General features: G+C 38.8%; 1 protein-coding gene across 1 annotated transcript in view; it reads right to left on the bottom strand.

Moving 5' to 3' along the window:
• Positions 1-14,275, bottom strand: part of LOC149288931 (rho GTPase-activating protein 20-like) — a 51,962-nt gene extending 37,687 nt beyond the window's left edge. The window contains exon 1 of the mRNA XM_089491251.1: positions 14,177-14,275. Coding sequence (XP_089347377.1) covers positions 14,177-14,275 — 99 coding nt within the window. The remainder of the gene's footprint in view (positions 1-14,176) is intronic.
• Between the last annotated feature and the right edge of the window lie 1,176 nt (positions 14,276-15,451).

Genomic DNA, 15,451 nt, shown 5'->3' on the forward strand with positions numbered 1-15,451 from the left:
TTGGGAATACAGGTTTCATGTGGAGTTGGGTAGGGTGGGGTTAGTATCAGAGCTGCAGAAGTTTCTGGCATGACCTTATATAAAGTTTTTTTTAAATTCTATTAAAGATATTTACACTGCATAAGAAATCTTACATTGTCTAAGGATATCAAGATTTATAGTTTGCAAATAGTTATGAGCTTCACAGACTGCAAAGTCGTTAATACATTAATGTGGTATTTAACTCAATTGAAATGTGTTTATTATAAGTATAAAAGAGGAATAAACGACAAAACTGGTTTCTTTAAAACTTATATATGCTGAAATGAAAAAAACAAAAACAAAAACAAAAAAAACACAGTTCAACATAGATCAAGTCACAATGACATTGGTCTACCTAAAGGCACCAGGGAAATAATAGAATCTATACTTATATTTACCAGAGCAGCTGAAAGGCAAATTTCCCCCTGATAATTCCTACCATAGAAAATGAACTATGTTAAAAATGTATATATTTTTTTAAAAGATACCAGCATACATGGTATCACAATCACGGGTCACATACCTGCCGCACCCAACTGGTTCGTTACATGAACATGACCCAACACACTAGTTGTCCACACTTCATACCTATGTGTGTGTACCCCAGTGCAAACAACAAAACATAATAAAGCAGGTGTAAGCTGATGCATCACCAAGACACGGTCTGATGCCTTTAGCTTAGAGCCTTAGGGTTTATCCTGGATTGGACCTTGGGTTTATTTAATTTGGTTTGTTTAATGGATTTTGCTAGTTGTTTGTGACCCTGACCTTTGGATTGCATATCTGTACTTCTACTGGAGGTGCTGTAGTGTCTCCTTAATAGCGGCCAAATGCAACGTTACATGGTTGATCCAAAGCAACCACCCACTCTATTGTTTTCCTAAACTGAAGTAAATGCATAAGACTGTGCTTGACATAAGACACGTATCGTGTAAGTTTTGAGGTTTAAAAACAGGCAAAAACGTGGGGAGACTTGATAAAGGCGAATGTTTATGTGCCAACTAATTGAATGTGTGTAGACCCTGTGAAAACAAACAAAGCAGGGTATATAAGTTTTCCCTTTCTCTATTCTGTTGCTTGAAAGCAAGAGTTCCCATACCGTGGAAGGGTCAGTTAAGTACATAGAACACCTGAGAATTACGAATTGAGATTGGTGAGATGGGATATCTTTTTTGTACCATAATATTATACATTTTTATGGTATATAGCCGACTTAGATCATATCACAGATATATCTAACTTCCCCAGAGGTCTACCATTTGGCAGGAAGACGTATTGAGCAGACGGAACACCCAAATTATACACGAGAACAGACATCTGGGTAGAATTTGAAGAATTTTAAATTATTTGTTACATTTATGTGGTTATTTTATATTTTTCCCTGTAAACCGCGTCCCCGTCTTTTCTTGGCATGCCACAACCATCATCGTATAATCTGATCTGAAATTATTGGCGCTGACAAATTCTTTCTTAGGTGAAATCCTGGCTGGGTTATAAAACAGATGTTTTTTTTTTGTTGATACAGCAGAAGATACATATTTATCAAGACATATGAGACCTGGTTCTTAATCTTGCATCTTTTTTGGAGTAAAACGTTGGAAGAATAATGGAAGTACGTGCAAGGGAAACAACTCATTCTTCAAATACCATGTTAGCTATATCCAGATGGGATATTCATTTACTTTTAGATAATAACCAATACCATCAGATGTCCTTATGGTATAACCAATACCATAAGGACATCTGACTATCACCTTTATATTGTATAAAAAGGATTACATATTCCTTGCTATAATAACGTACTTTAGTATTGGTCAACATCTTTTTTCATAATTTCAAAATCAAAAGGTTGCCGTATGTTTCTTCAAAAGGATACAGTTGTTGAAAGAAAGTATTCACTGCAAATCCTTGTCAAGTACTTAAATCAAATCCTTCCAGTCAGGAACAGGCTGGATACTCCAACTTCAAAGCTCTCACGTTATTGGGATCTATGGATATATCACATCTTCTAACACCTGTCCTTAAAAGCTAATTCAAAAAGCAGCCTAAAGTTGACATAATGTACTTTACCAGATAAATACAATAATCCCCTGACTGAAGATTTCAAACCACATAAAGCCCTACCCTAGTTTCTCAATCTCAAAAAGATTAAAGCTAAATTATTAAAACAAACAAATAAGTAAGAAAGATATTGGTTGGAAAAAAGTAAATTTTGGTCCGTGCTCCACATAGCAGAGTCAAATATGAAGGTGGAATGGAATTTCCCTTACAAACGAAACACTTGACAGGAAAACTTGGCAGGAAGACTGTAAACGTTAGATCCTCCTGGAAAACCGCAGTATTCTCGTACACTGGAAACATTTCTAAAATGTTACAAGGTAACCAAGATGTGATCCACACAAAAAAATAACAATAAATCTAAAACATATCTGTAAGATATTGAAATGTTTGACAATCTTTTACTTTTTCCATCTAGATAAACATTCTTTATTTGAATAGAGAGTTGGCATCTTCTCAAATTTAAAAACACTTGACACAAAAGGATTTCAAATCGAAACACCTATTTTTGAAGTGTTGCCAAGCTCTGAGATGTAGAGGCCTTGCTACGATCTAAGAAGGTTGGTTAAACTTCCACACAGACGTAACACTACCAGAAAAAGAGAATCAGCGGCTGCTTAGGGCCCATCATTGGCCTGGGAGCCCACCTTAGGATTGTGAGAGGGTTGAGACACCGATACCATGATAACATTTGTTTTACTTAAATGTGTGACCATAAGTATCATGTCCCTGTAGGTATTTTGGCTTAGAGCTCCCAAAACGCTAGAACTTTCCCTGTATCTAGCTGTGTGGTACTGGTGAGGCTGGTGATTCTTTTAAGAGACGTCAAGACAAAGATGAGCGATTGACAAGAAACACTTCATGTCAACAATTTAACTAAAATTAAGCTGGAGTTTAGTAGAAAGTTTCTCCTGTGAGAAGTCACGTTAACACACACTTTAGAACAGGATCAGATGCATTAGCAGTAATAAAGGTACATGTGAAGTGTCATCGGCCACCAACCCACTAGACCTTTGCCTTGGTTTGCCAGATGGCCAGTCCATGTCTGCTTGTCAATAGTGTTTCATAGAATTTATCTGGGACAAATACTACTTCCTTTTTTGATATTTCATGTTCCCTATTTTTCAACCATTGTCAGACAAATATAATAAAAAAGGAACATGAGTGATTGAGCGAGTTGGTTATAACAATAATTAAACAGTTTAAAACACAGATATAAAAGTAACTTAACTTAGGATGTAGTGTGTATTATTAAAAGGACTCATGACATTTGAAGAGACTTTGAGGAAATACATCATTGAACGCTAGTGTAAAATAGATCATGCAATACTCTTTAATTATAAACCTATAGAACTGCATATCAATAGAGGAATACTCAGATATTAACAAATAATGATGGTTTTATACAGTGTCAGCAATTTACATAGCTTTTTCACAATCCAAAGGATGACAAACTAAAACCAATACACACAGATAGAAAGTCATGCCTAGCAAATGAAGATACAGGCAGGTGAAACAAAATGCACTCCTAATCTACAGCGCAGACTGCCAAGAAGTTTGCCGCTACACGGCATTTGAAGGCAGGGTCTTCAATGTAAATTATTTTAGACCACCTTACACTTTCTCCCTCCCCAAGTTTGACCTTTGACACAGTGGCGTAACTACCGGGGTCGCAGGGGTCGCGACTGCGACCGGGCCCCAGCGGCAGGGGGGCCCAAGCCAAGGGGCCGCCCGAAATCTTTTTTCCGTTTTTTAAATAAGGCAGGGGCGTCCAACATGCGGCCCGCGGGCCAAATGCGGCCCGCGAGACCTCGAGGTGCGGCCCGCGTAAGATCGGCAGCCAGGGCAACCGATCTTACGCAAGCCGCACCTCAAGCCCTGCTACTTACTTGTGGGAGGGTCTTCTGGACTGCACAGAGGAAGCGGAGTTCACGTGACATCCTACTTCCTCTGTGCTTTAGCAGAGATGGCAGAGGGAGGCCGCGCCCCCTGCTGAAGTCTGTGAGCGGCATCGTGGAGCTGCAGTGCAGGTAAGGGGGTGGGGAGGGTGTTTGAATGAGTGTGTGTGATTGAGGGAATGAATCTGTGAATATATGATTATATGAATAAATGAGTGTGTGTGTGTGTGTGATAGCATGGATGTGTAAGTGCTGGAACCTAGGCATGATGGGACTGTGATTGCTGTTAGCAATCACACTCCTATCATGCCAAGTCAGCCAGTACATGCTGAAACCTGGCTAGCTGCCCCCCTTGTGTATTGATGCTTCCAGCAGTATGGGGTCTGCACATCACTTACAGCCACCCTGTACCAGCGTGTATTGGCTGACTTGGCATGATAGGAGTGTGATTGCTAACAGCAATCACAGTCCCATCATGCCTAGGTTCCAGCATTTACTGGATGGATGTGTAAGTGCTGGAACCTAGGCATGATGGGACTGTGACTACTGTTAGCAATCACACTCCTATCATGCCAAGTCATATTGCTAATTTTGTCCAATTGTGTGTTACCTACTTTTATTAAACATGTGAGTTTTTATTATTATTTTTAAAGGTGGGGGTCATTTTCGGTTTTGGCTAAGTGAACCCTGAATGTTTTGGTCCAGAATTTTCATTTTAGTTCATCCCTAGAATAAATCTAGGGAATCCTGAATTTGTAGTCGCAAAACTTTCAAGGCCCAGAAATCAGTGAGAGGAAGAGTAAAGGTTTTGTGTCATTTTACTTTATTTTAATCTGCATATTTTATTAAAGGCCATATTTTTTGTCACAGTGAAAAATGAGTGCGGCCCGCGCACGTATACAATTCTGATGAAGTGGCCCACTGCAGAAAAAACTTGGACACCCCTGGATTATGCCCTTTGTACATGCGCCCCTTTTTCTTTGATTTTTTTACAGATATGATTCAATATGTAAATTGAATTTGTGGAATTTGTTGAAAAAAAATTGTTGGGTAAAAATCATGGGTTTTTTGGGGGGTGAGGGGGTGGGGGGGCCCTTAACAGATTCTCGCACCCGGGCCCTGAGGCGTCTAGTTACGCCCCTGCTTTGACACACACATTCTCTTGGAGAAAGACAAAAAGTTTGGATAACTTAAATAAAAGAAAATAAGCGCGACAACAGAGGTATAAATTGTTCTGTTCAAAACAGATGGGGAGGTAAAAAATCCAACAACCTCCACAACTACAGGTCAAATACTTGGACTGCCCAAATAAAGGCCAATTTTGCTTTCTAAGGAAATCTCTCTAAGGAAAGTACTTGTAAGTAAAGTTTGGGTGTCTTATTTGGACTTGCATAAAATTCCCCTAATATAATCACAGCAACCTCTGATTTTTTGAGGGGTACAGGGGAATATATCAGAAAAGAGAGACATCTAGGAGATGATGTCAATGTATTCCTACAATTTGCATCCTGCAGTGCCCCCCAAGATAGCAAAATATTGAAGGCAGAATATATACATATATGTTAAAGAAGAAAGATAATTTAGAAATTCCAATGCAAAATACAACATTAGAGCACAGTTCGATCAGCAACAACAGAAGAGACAGACTTAGTAATTATTTCTGAGGACTTTAAGCAGGCAATGCAACAAAGCAATGGGAAAAAGTGGGCAGGATGCTGGGTTGTATAGCCAGTGACATTAATAACAAAAAAAAAAGTGGTTCTGCCACTTTAAACATTCATGAGATAGGCATAAAGCTATCCGGTTCTTTGGACAAGACCATGAACTGATTAAGGTCTAAGTCTTTACATCAAGAAAAACAGGCAGACCAGATGGACTGAATGGTTCTTATATGCCATCAAATTCTATGTTTCTAATAATATACACTGTATAAATATCATATTGCACGGTGTACAATAGCCTGCATTCATTTAAAAACGTCAGCAAGAATATGTGACAACATTTCGGACAACTTTCAGTTGATCTTTGTATTGTTGGCCGTGTTTTATTGTATATTCTCATGTTTACAGACAATTGCATTTTATTTATAGTAATATATAATGTTTATGTAAGCTGTTTTACTATTTTCTTATGTTTTGACTTTTTAATACCAGTCGTTCTGAGCAGTCCTACACAGATCAACAGTAGCCTCCGTAAATGTATAGGGCGAATGTGGAGAAATATTCAGGGAGTGAGATCTTACAGAATAGTATCAATGTTATTTTTTTGTATTGTATATTAGTTGTGGATACGGGGTAAGATGTATCACTTAACAGGGATACTTGTGAAGCATGATAATAGTTGTATAAATATTAATACACAAAAACTACACTGAACTCTGAATCTAAGGTTGCAGAAGCATTTACATAGCCAGCCTTGTATTTTCACCTTTGCATACAGCAAGAATTAGTGAGATACTCTGCTTGCACTGCAGGCACAGCGAATCGCTCTGGCTGCTGCCAAGCAGTGGCTTGGAAAGTGTGGCTCAGAAGCTGAGGATCATGGGCGCTGTTGCTTGATAACCATTCTTTTCCAGCATTACCAGTTTTAAATTACCTGATGGACTACTATTATACTTAGAATATTAGCCAATGTCATTAGGCAACATAAAATATGCAAACCACACCTACGATAAGAATTGGAACACGTGAAGCGAAGAGGTACAAAAACATACTAATTCCATCTATTATATACATTGCACAAAATAAAAAGTCAGTGTGCCGGATTCTTCAATCAACCCCTTGCCCTCTATTGGGTAACCGCTATTAAGTGCACACGTTTATATTATTTCATATACTGGACACTGTCTATTTGTAACCATGTTGTAACCTGCAGATTATGAAAGAAGTATAAAACAAATAATGCTGGATCTATATTTTCTTTTGTAACAATTGGCTAATGCCTGGCACTGAGGCACCTGGTGTTTAAAGATTTTGTCCCACATAGTTTTAAACTTTTGTAACTAAACGCACCATTAGAAACAACATTCTATCACCGATGAATCCCGACATCTTTCATATAAATAATTCATGTACAATTCTGCCAGGAATGCTTACTTGTCATGTGATACAAAAGCTGGCACTGATGGGTTGTTGCTATAGAAATTACAAAATCTCTTATACGTTTCTGTGTTGTTTTTATATAATTAGACTTTTACAGGAAATAATAACATGACAGGTCTGCTATGCTTGATTTGTTTATCATTAGAGCGTGTCATTAATCTTTTCTCTATATAGGACAGCACCTTTAAATAGCTAAACCAGACCAACAGCTCTTTCGAAATGAAACATAATTTCCCTTCACCATTACGACTGCCGGCAGTATAGAAACACACGTAAATGATAATGGACCTTTATCCAAAAACTCTGGGACTTATTTTACACCCTTTCTGGGTACAGCTTGAATGTAAAAATTACTAGCCTTCTAACATCTTTATACACTATATTTCAATTCTCACATTGTACAACTTCCATTTTTCATCCTTAAATAAGGACTGTTGATATATTTTTATTCAATGAAACAAAAACCCATGTAGGTACAGCTACAAGCAAGATCATTGCATCTACAGTATTCATAGTGGCAGTGACTGGGCCAGAAAACAAGGGGTTAAGTGCAGTTATGATACAATGCTAGATCCAAAGTCTATAATACCCAGACTACCTATGTGCACATATTTTATTTTAGATTTTATATATACTTCTGGCCTCTGTAATTGCCGATGGCATTTTTTATAGATATATGATTTCTTGGATTTAATTTATTGCGCTACGGTAGATTCCATAGTACTATTACAAAGAGAGGAACATACAAAATAAACAAACATAAAAAACTCGCTGGCAAAGAAGAGGGTCATTCTCTTGTGAGCTTACAGTGTATTATGAGGTTGAGGAAGAATGAGACACAAGACAAGGGACTGCTTGGATGAGGATGACTTGACTGTAGAGAATGCCAACTGGTAAAGTCAGTGGCCAGGAGATCTTGGAGGTGGGGGGAGGGTGGGTGAGTAGGTTTCTTTCCTGAATGTAGATTTTTAAGTATTAAGATGAAAAATGTGTAAGCCTCTGCCGTTTCCTACGTCATATATATCAGTTTAGCTCCCCCTTGGCAGGAGCCCGATAAAATTATCTGGCACTGCTTCCAATGTTCAGCTCCTGTGGCTTGTCCTCTCCTTCTCCTGTTAGGCAAAGCCGGCCATCAAGAGTACAGGAGCCAGCAGCAGTCTCAATAAATCATTGTCAGATCCTCCATAGGTTTTATTCTGGATTGTAAGTGAAACCAGTACAAGGCATAGTCCTGACACAGTAGGTCGAAACATGAAGAGCGAAATGATAAGACCAGTTAGTACATTTGATAAAATATTACTAGTTTATTGTTATCATAGCTTCCAAAGGTCCTCCAAAGTCACAAGATGCAAAGAATAGCCTGCAATCCCCAATCTGGTGAGAGTGGAAGATATCTTTTTTTGTTTTTTCTCTTTTTTTTGTTGTAATGAGTACGAAATGGCGAGCCAGTGTGGACTTAAGTTGGACTCTACAGGAGTGGAGATGTATGAGCAGAAGCAGGGCTAACTATACACCTCTTACCCTTCTATTCTTGGGACTGGAAGGACATTTTCCTGGAATCTGGTGTCTAGAGAGTCCGATAAGGCTCCTGCTTCACCATGACTGGCTCATTAACTTCTGGAAGGTGTCATATTCCAATACCATTATATTCCCTCAATGGGATAGCATCAGGAAAGAGGTCCACTGCTTCCTTATAAGAACTCCAGGATTCAGAGGGCTTCTAGAATCCCTAACGTCCCTCAATGTCTGGCGACTGAAATCATTTTATTATTATTGGAGCCACACTATTTCCTTTGTGGAATGAGCACCACCCTCAGAAAACCACCTCCTCGCTATTACCATCCCTATTGCCACAAAGACTATAATTTGTCTGCACTTTAATCTTAAGTCTATAATCAGCATTTGTATTTATGTATAAACTTAGCCTTAAAGGGAAGCTATACACATTTAAGCAGTTGTTAAACTCTGCTATATACTGAAACATTCAGCATTCCCATTTCTTACAGACTAAAAATAGGGCAGTTTGTGTGTCAGTCCTTTAAATGAGAAGCTAAACTATGCATTCCTTGGAGGCTCCCCAACCTGTCAAAAAGCCACTGAATTTGTTACACTTCCCAAAAGAGTTGACATAAAATAGAAGGATTAGAAAAGATGTGTGGAAATTAAAGGGCCGCCACATGGATGACCCCCATTTTTGCTCAAAGTCCTATTACAATTAAAACAGCCCTGGTCATGATGGACAATATTTTAGTTTGATAAATCTATTGTGTCTTATATTACTGGGATTGTGTGTCTATTTAGCATCAAATACATTTTTTGCATTATATGTTTTCTAGTTACTGACAGCTAGATGTTAGTAACTTATTGGGTTCTAGATGTGTTATATTGGCCTAAGCTACTAGACAAATAGTAGACAAACTGTAAAGTAGAAACCAGACGATATAATGAATCAGTTTTATTTATGCAGCCTGGCACTCTGACTAATGAAGTTATTTAATTGTACAAGAAGGACTTCATTAGCATTGCCGTAAAGAATCATTTCAGCGTGGTGTTTGAACAGTGAAAGTCGTCCATGTCTTTAGATTAAGGATGTTTATTGGAGCAAAATTAAATAAACCCACGTTTTTGTAAATGTAATTATGTTCAACAATTTTTTTTCTTCAATGGGATTTCAGTTTTATGGAAGACCCAGAAAAATGAGCTTCTCCAGCAAGTTGGACTCAGCTGGTCATGTATAATACATAATTGGACTCAAGACCACCCTACACACACATTTATTATTATGTATGACCAGCCTCTTCCTAACACCAAGACTCTTGTCCATTCCTTAGTCATCTCCTGCCTTGACTATTGTAACCCTGTCTCCCTCTGTAGCTGGTTTTGCCCCTCTACAATCCACCATGAACGCTACTGCTAGAATTACACCTCTCCCCTCTGTCGGTCTCTTCATTGGCTGCCTTTGAGCTTCAGGATTCACTTCAAAATCCTGACTCTTACTTTCAAAGCCCTTCATAGTGTTTCCCCTACTTACAACTCATCACCCATCTCTAAATACACTCCTAACCAGCCTCTTTGCTCATTCAATGATTTCCTTCTGTCCTCTACTCTGCTTTCTAGCGCTAATGCACACTTACAAGATTTTTCAAGGGCTGCCCCTTTCCGCTAGAATGCCCTCTCCCGGCCTGCCCGTCTTTCCCCCGGTATTCAGCCCTTCAAAAGATCCCTCAATTTCCTCCCATATTCCTTGGCTCACCTTTCCTAAGCACTCTTCCTCTAGATTGTAAGCTTGTTTGAGCAGGGCCCCTGTTATTTCCGTAGGTCAAAGTGTTATGCTATATACTACTTGTAACGCCCTGTCTACCCATTATACGGCGCTATGGAATATGATGGCGCTATATATGACAATAATAATAATACGTAGGACCAGTTTAGCTTTAAAAAGTAATTTGCACATTGCAATATATCATTGGACTGAAAGATAAACTAGCAATTAAAGGAAGATTCTCTTTCATTTCTCTTCCAGTGACACACGACGTTGATGATGGTTATGAATAATAATATTAATGATGCCTCTGGCTGTGAATAGCAATGATATCAAAGTAATTATTACATAGAGTGTTTTCAAGGAACAGATCTCTGCTCTTTTTTTCTTTTCTTTTCATTTTATTGGAATGCCCATACACTGGAAGATAGGCTGTAAGCAGGCAGGAATTAAACATAGACCGAGCCAGACATTATTAGACTCCGGGTTGGGTTAATAGCACCAATATTTTATTAGATTACGTCTGTATCGGAGATTCTAGTCATATCCCAAAGCCTAGGGGAAACACGCGTTTTTAACACATTCAATGAAATGTCACACAATTACGGTTTTGCTATTACTATTTCTCAGTTTAAAATAAAAAATACAAAAAAGTGTAAACTGCATTGAAAGATTGATCCACTGACATTCTTTCGCTACTGGTCAGAAGGATGAAATTAATCAGAAAACAGAATCTCAGCAAATAAAGAGTGGATAAGACTAACAGAACCTGTTTTCTGGCTGATGTGTAAGACATTGCTCAGTTATACACAGCATTAACAGCCTGCTTACATGGCAATCAGTCAAATCCTAAAACGCAGGTAGATCTGATGTCTTTAAAGTGTTTTATGCTGCATCACTAACAAAGAATACATATTAAAGTAAGTTAATTTATGCATTCTTCAACCTAGTAAAAAAAATAAGGGCACTACTTTTAGAAGAAGCTGCAGCTCCAGAGGAGCAGTTCAATGACCCATCCTTGGTCCTGCCAATCAGTGAAGCAACCAATCTGTGTCAGGAAAGCATTACACGCCTAGGAGCTGGGAGTGGGAAAGAAGGCAATTCCATGTATTAAGAGCAACCTGCATTAGTATAACACCTATTATTCTCAGCCAGACAGAATCCTGGACTACCTAGATCCCTCTAGCATACTATTTACAAATGTGGTAAAAACAAAATTACAAAAAAAAGCAAGAAGCAATGGTCAATTTTAACTTTGGGCAAGTTGCTGAGCATGTCAATGCTCATCATTCTCAGGCAGCATCTGTAATGTGGACTGGGACTGCGAGATGTTAATGACATAGTAATCCATCCTGATTGCTCTTGTGTCTGAGGTGTTAGGTGTTTTGCAATTTGTTATGGCTGGGCAGTAAACATGATTCACTGGTTATGTCAATGTTAACAACATAGTTAGAACTTTAATGGGGGATGAAGCGTAAAGTAATTAATAAATGTATGTGCATACATCATGAAGCCTGGGCACGCCTAAGACATAGCTGTAAGATAGATCACTGGAAACACTAAGCGGTGGGTCTCCAACCAACCCTCCCATATTTTCTAACAGAACAGGAATTCAGGATATTCCTAATTGGACTTGAGTGACATTAAGTGATTTTGCTGCCACACCTGCATTTAAGGAGAAACAAGATCCTGGAAGATCATGGCTGGGCGATCTGCTGTTACTGGTCTGCAACACCTATTACTTCTAGCCAGCTTGACAAATGAAGTTTAAAGTCAAGAATAGCCTGAGGCAGCTCACTCTGCTATCAGAGGTTCCCTTGGTCTAAATCAATTGAATATCGACTGTGAAACTGTTCTGGATATTAAATCTTCAGCAATGCATATTTCAACGGTTCATTTAAGACCATTATAAGATCATTTTTCCATACCAAAAGCTGACCAATTTATAGATCCCTGTTTTTAAGTACAGATCACATATCTCATGCACTTTGAAGGACAAGGAGGTCATTTCATTGCATACTTGCCCTCGTTGCATTTTTTGGGTGCAAAGAATTGGGATAGCCTATGATACACTAAGGTACCACGATAAGCTAGTTTTTGTTTACATGTCTGTGTAAATATGTAAACAACATATTACACGGATATCCAGATGTAGACATCTGCTAGACATTTGGCTATAATATACACAGATTTCTTTTTATTATTTTCTGGCATATTGTCATTTTTACAAGACTGTATTTAAGCAAAGCTTGGCATACACTTTTAGATGAAACATAATAAAAATGAAAACTGGATAACAAGCCCTTTGTTCTACACAATTGACTTTGATGCTCCTTCTCAAAAGCATTTACATGAATAACATGAAACGTAGAAAAAAAAAATGTAATTTTACACGTATTTGCAATGTAAAATAATTCTCTCTCTCTCTTATATATATATATATATATATATATATATATATATATATATATATATATATATACATACATACATACACACACACGCCTAAGAATAAGCACTTTACAACATTCTTATGATATATCTTTATACGAATTACATATATCACACACACATATATAACTATATATATATATATATTTATACATATAGACATTACATATATCAAATGCCAGTGGGCACTGGAATCAGGTGTTATGAACCCAGTAAATACTTCCAAGAGAGGTGTGGGAATGTTGTAAAGCGCTTATTCTTAGGCATGCATATAGTAATACATTGCATGCAGGTGAGCGGTGACAGAGACAATATCATTTGCATGACTAAGTATTGCATAAGGAGCCTGTAATAAACAATTAAGTAACACTGGAGTTTATAGAGCAGGTAATGGATTTAGATCCATGTAAGGGAAGAAGACACAGCAATGGTAGGCACCTGCAGTGAACGAGTTAAAAAGATATTACCCTGCTTATAAATACCAAAGGCTAATTTGGTATTTACAGTTTTGTAATGATGAGGCAACAGCCAACTATACTTCACATAAAATACAGTAGTTAGATATTATATAGATAGATATGGAGTATATATATATACACACACACACACATACATATATATATTACATGTTGTTCATATGCATTACAGTTACTGTATTTATATTCTGATCAAAATAAGATGTTACCATTTTCACCCTTTGTCGCCTTTTTTCTTCTATGGATAAAGGGGGCAACTGATCAGCCTGAACCATATGCCAACAACCACTGCTGAAAAGAATCATTTGCACTAACTTAACCTTTCTTTGCAGACTGTGCCAATTCCCCTTTTTTTTTACATCCAAAAACACACATTAAAAAAAAAGGGAAATACCAGTGCAGTTTTGACCCTTCAAGTGCCAGATAACCAACGCCTGGCACTCACAGAGTTAACAGACAAGCCTAGACAAGAAAGATGGGGACATAAGGCACATATTATATGCATTTACCCCTAAAGAGGCTGGCTGTATGGCCACTTATCAGGAAGCGATCCATCAATTCTCCTTCTCCTGGATCCAAGTCACTGCATCTACACATGACACAATCTGATCATTGATTTACTGAGAATCCGACATGACAGAAAAGGACCCATCACAATACATGCGACAGAGGCAGATCGTGTTAATTGCCCCAAGCAGACTGCTCTGCCAATCAAGAGCCTGCAATACAACACCATGCTGAAATGATTTACCTACCCACATTATTTATCGGGAAAGGGGGGGGGGGGGGTAAATCTGATCTCCTTTGATACAGAACGTATAGCTTCTACCATGACCACGAATCTGATGCCATTAACGCACAGTCTACTCCTATAATAATCATGATGCAAATAATTAACCCTTGCCATACCTTCTTGTTTTCCGCAACTGCAGATATTTTAGGCTCTCCTGTTAAAGATGATGATCTCGGTTGTCCTACATTGTCCTGTTGAGGTGACATGGCTTCCATTAAGAGGTTTCCGAATAATTCCAGCACAGTCCTCCTTGGAGAGGCTGGTCCTTACTCACATCTTGTGCAGGAGGAGAAGAAGGAGCAGGCTGCTGGTCCATGGGCAGTAGTGGAGCATGGAGGAGCGCCGCGTACACTGCTCGTCTCTGGGCTGCGGGGACAATGAGCTCACATTCTAGTACTGCCCTGCGCTGTGTCCGCCCCTCTCCACCCCTCTGTCCTCCGGGCTCCTGACGCACTGGCTGCTGCTCTGACTAGGAGCTTGTTAATCCAGCCCGGCAGTGCATGCTCAAGGAGGGGGGTCGGCAATAAACACAGGCTTTACAGCCACTGACACCCTGCTGCTTTACAGCAGGTGAGACAGGTTAGCGACGTTTAACCCCTTGAACGCAATCCGAGGGGTCTGTTCACTAAAGGGAGAGCAGCGTTCCAGCTCATTGACTTCATTATACATTATGAAGGTTCAACCCCAGGGAGCATCTGCTGCAGGAGGAGCCTGGCTAGCCCTGTATAATGTATATAGTTAAATCAGTGCCAAAGTCTCCTCATCTATTTAATTATACATTGTACAGGGCCAGCTCAGCCCTTCTCCGGAGTGATGGCCCCTAATAATGATTAAGATTTTCCCTTTAGTAAATATTGTTGTTATTGAATGTCTCTTAGAGTAGAGTAAGAGGGGATTTTTATTTTTGCTTGATAATGTGGAGCAGTCCTGATACCAGACGAGATGTGGCATTGTGTATTGTGAATAAAGTGAAACATACATCTGAATATGCAAAGTGGGGTTATTTTTGATATAAAAAAGGTTTTATGGAACTGCACTAATATTACAGTCTCACTTACTGAGGACACCAGAGTTAATTCAGTAAACTGAGATAAGATGAAAGATTGAATCTCTTTGATGTAACTATGCATTATAAACCCCAGTGAACCCCTTAATAATAACACGCAGTTAATCAAAGTGATAAAATTAATCATCTTATTCAGGCCCGACCCTACAATGGGTCTGGATGGGTCCATTTGGCCCAGGCGGTACTTAGTGGGGCCACTACTAACCACAGGGCCCGAATGCAAAAAAAATGCCCCAGAGTCCCCTAACTTCACCAAGCAAGATGTCCCACAGTTCCACCTTTGCCCCAAACAGCTTGTGAGTGCCACTCCATCTTACACAACTTC

This window comes from Sceloporus occidentalis, unplaced genomic scaffold (assembly GCF_023333645.1).
Source record: "Sceloporus occidentalis isolate IW3139 unplaced genomic scaffold, rSceOcc1.0.p SCAF_49, whole genome shotgun sequence".
In the NCBI taxonomy this organism is placed as follows: domain Eukaryota; kingdom Metazoa; phylum Chordata; class Lepidosauria; order Squamata; family Phrynosomatidae; genus Sceloporus; species Sceloporus occidentalis.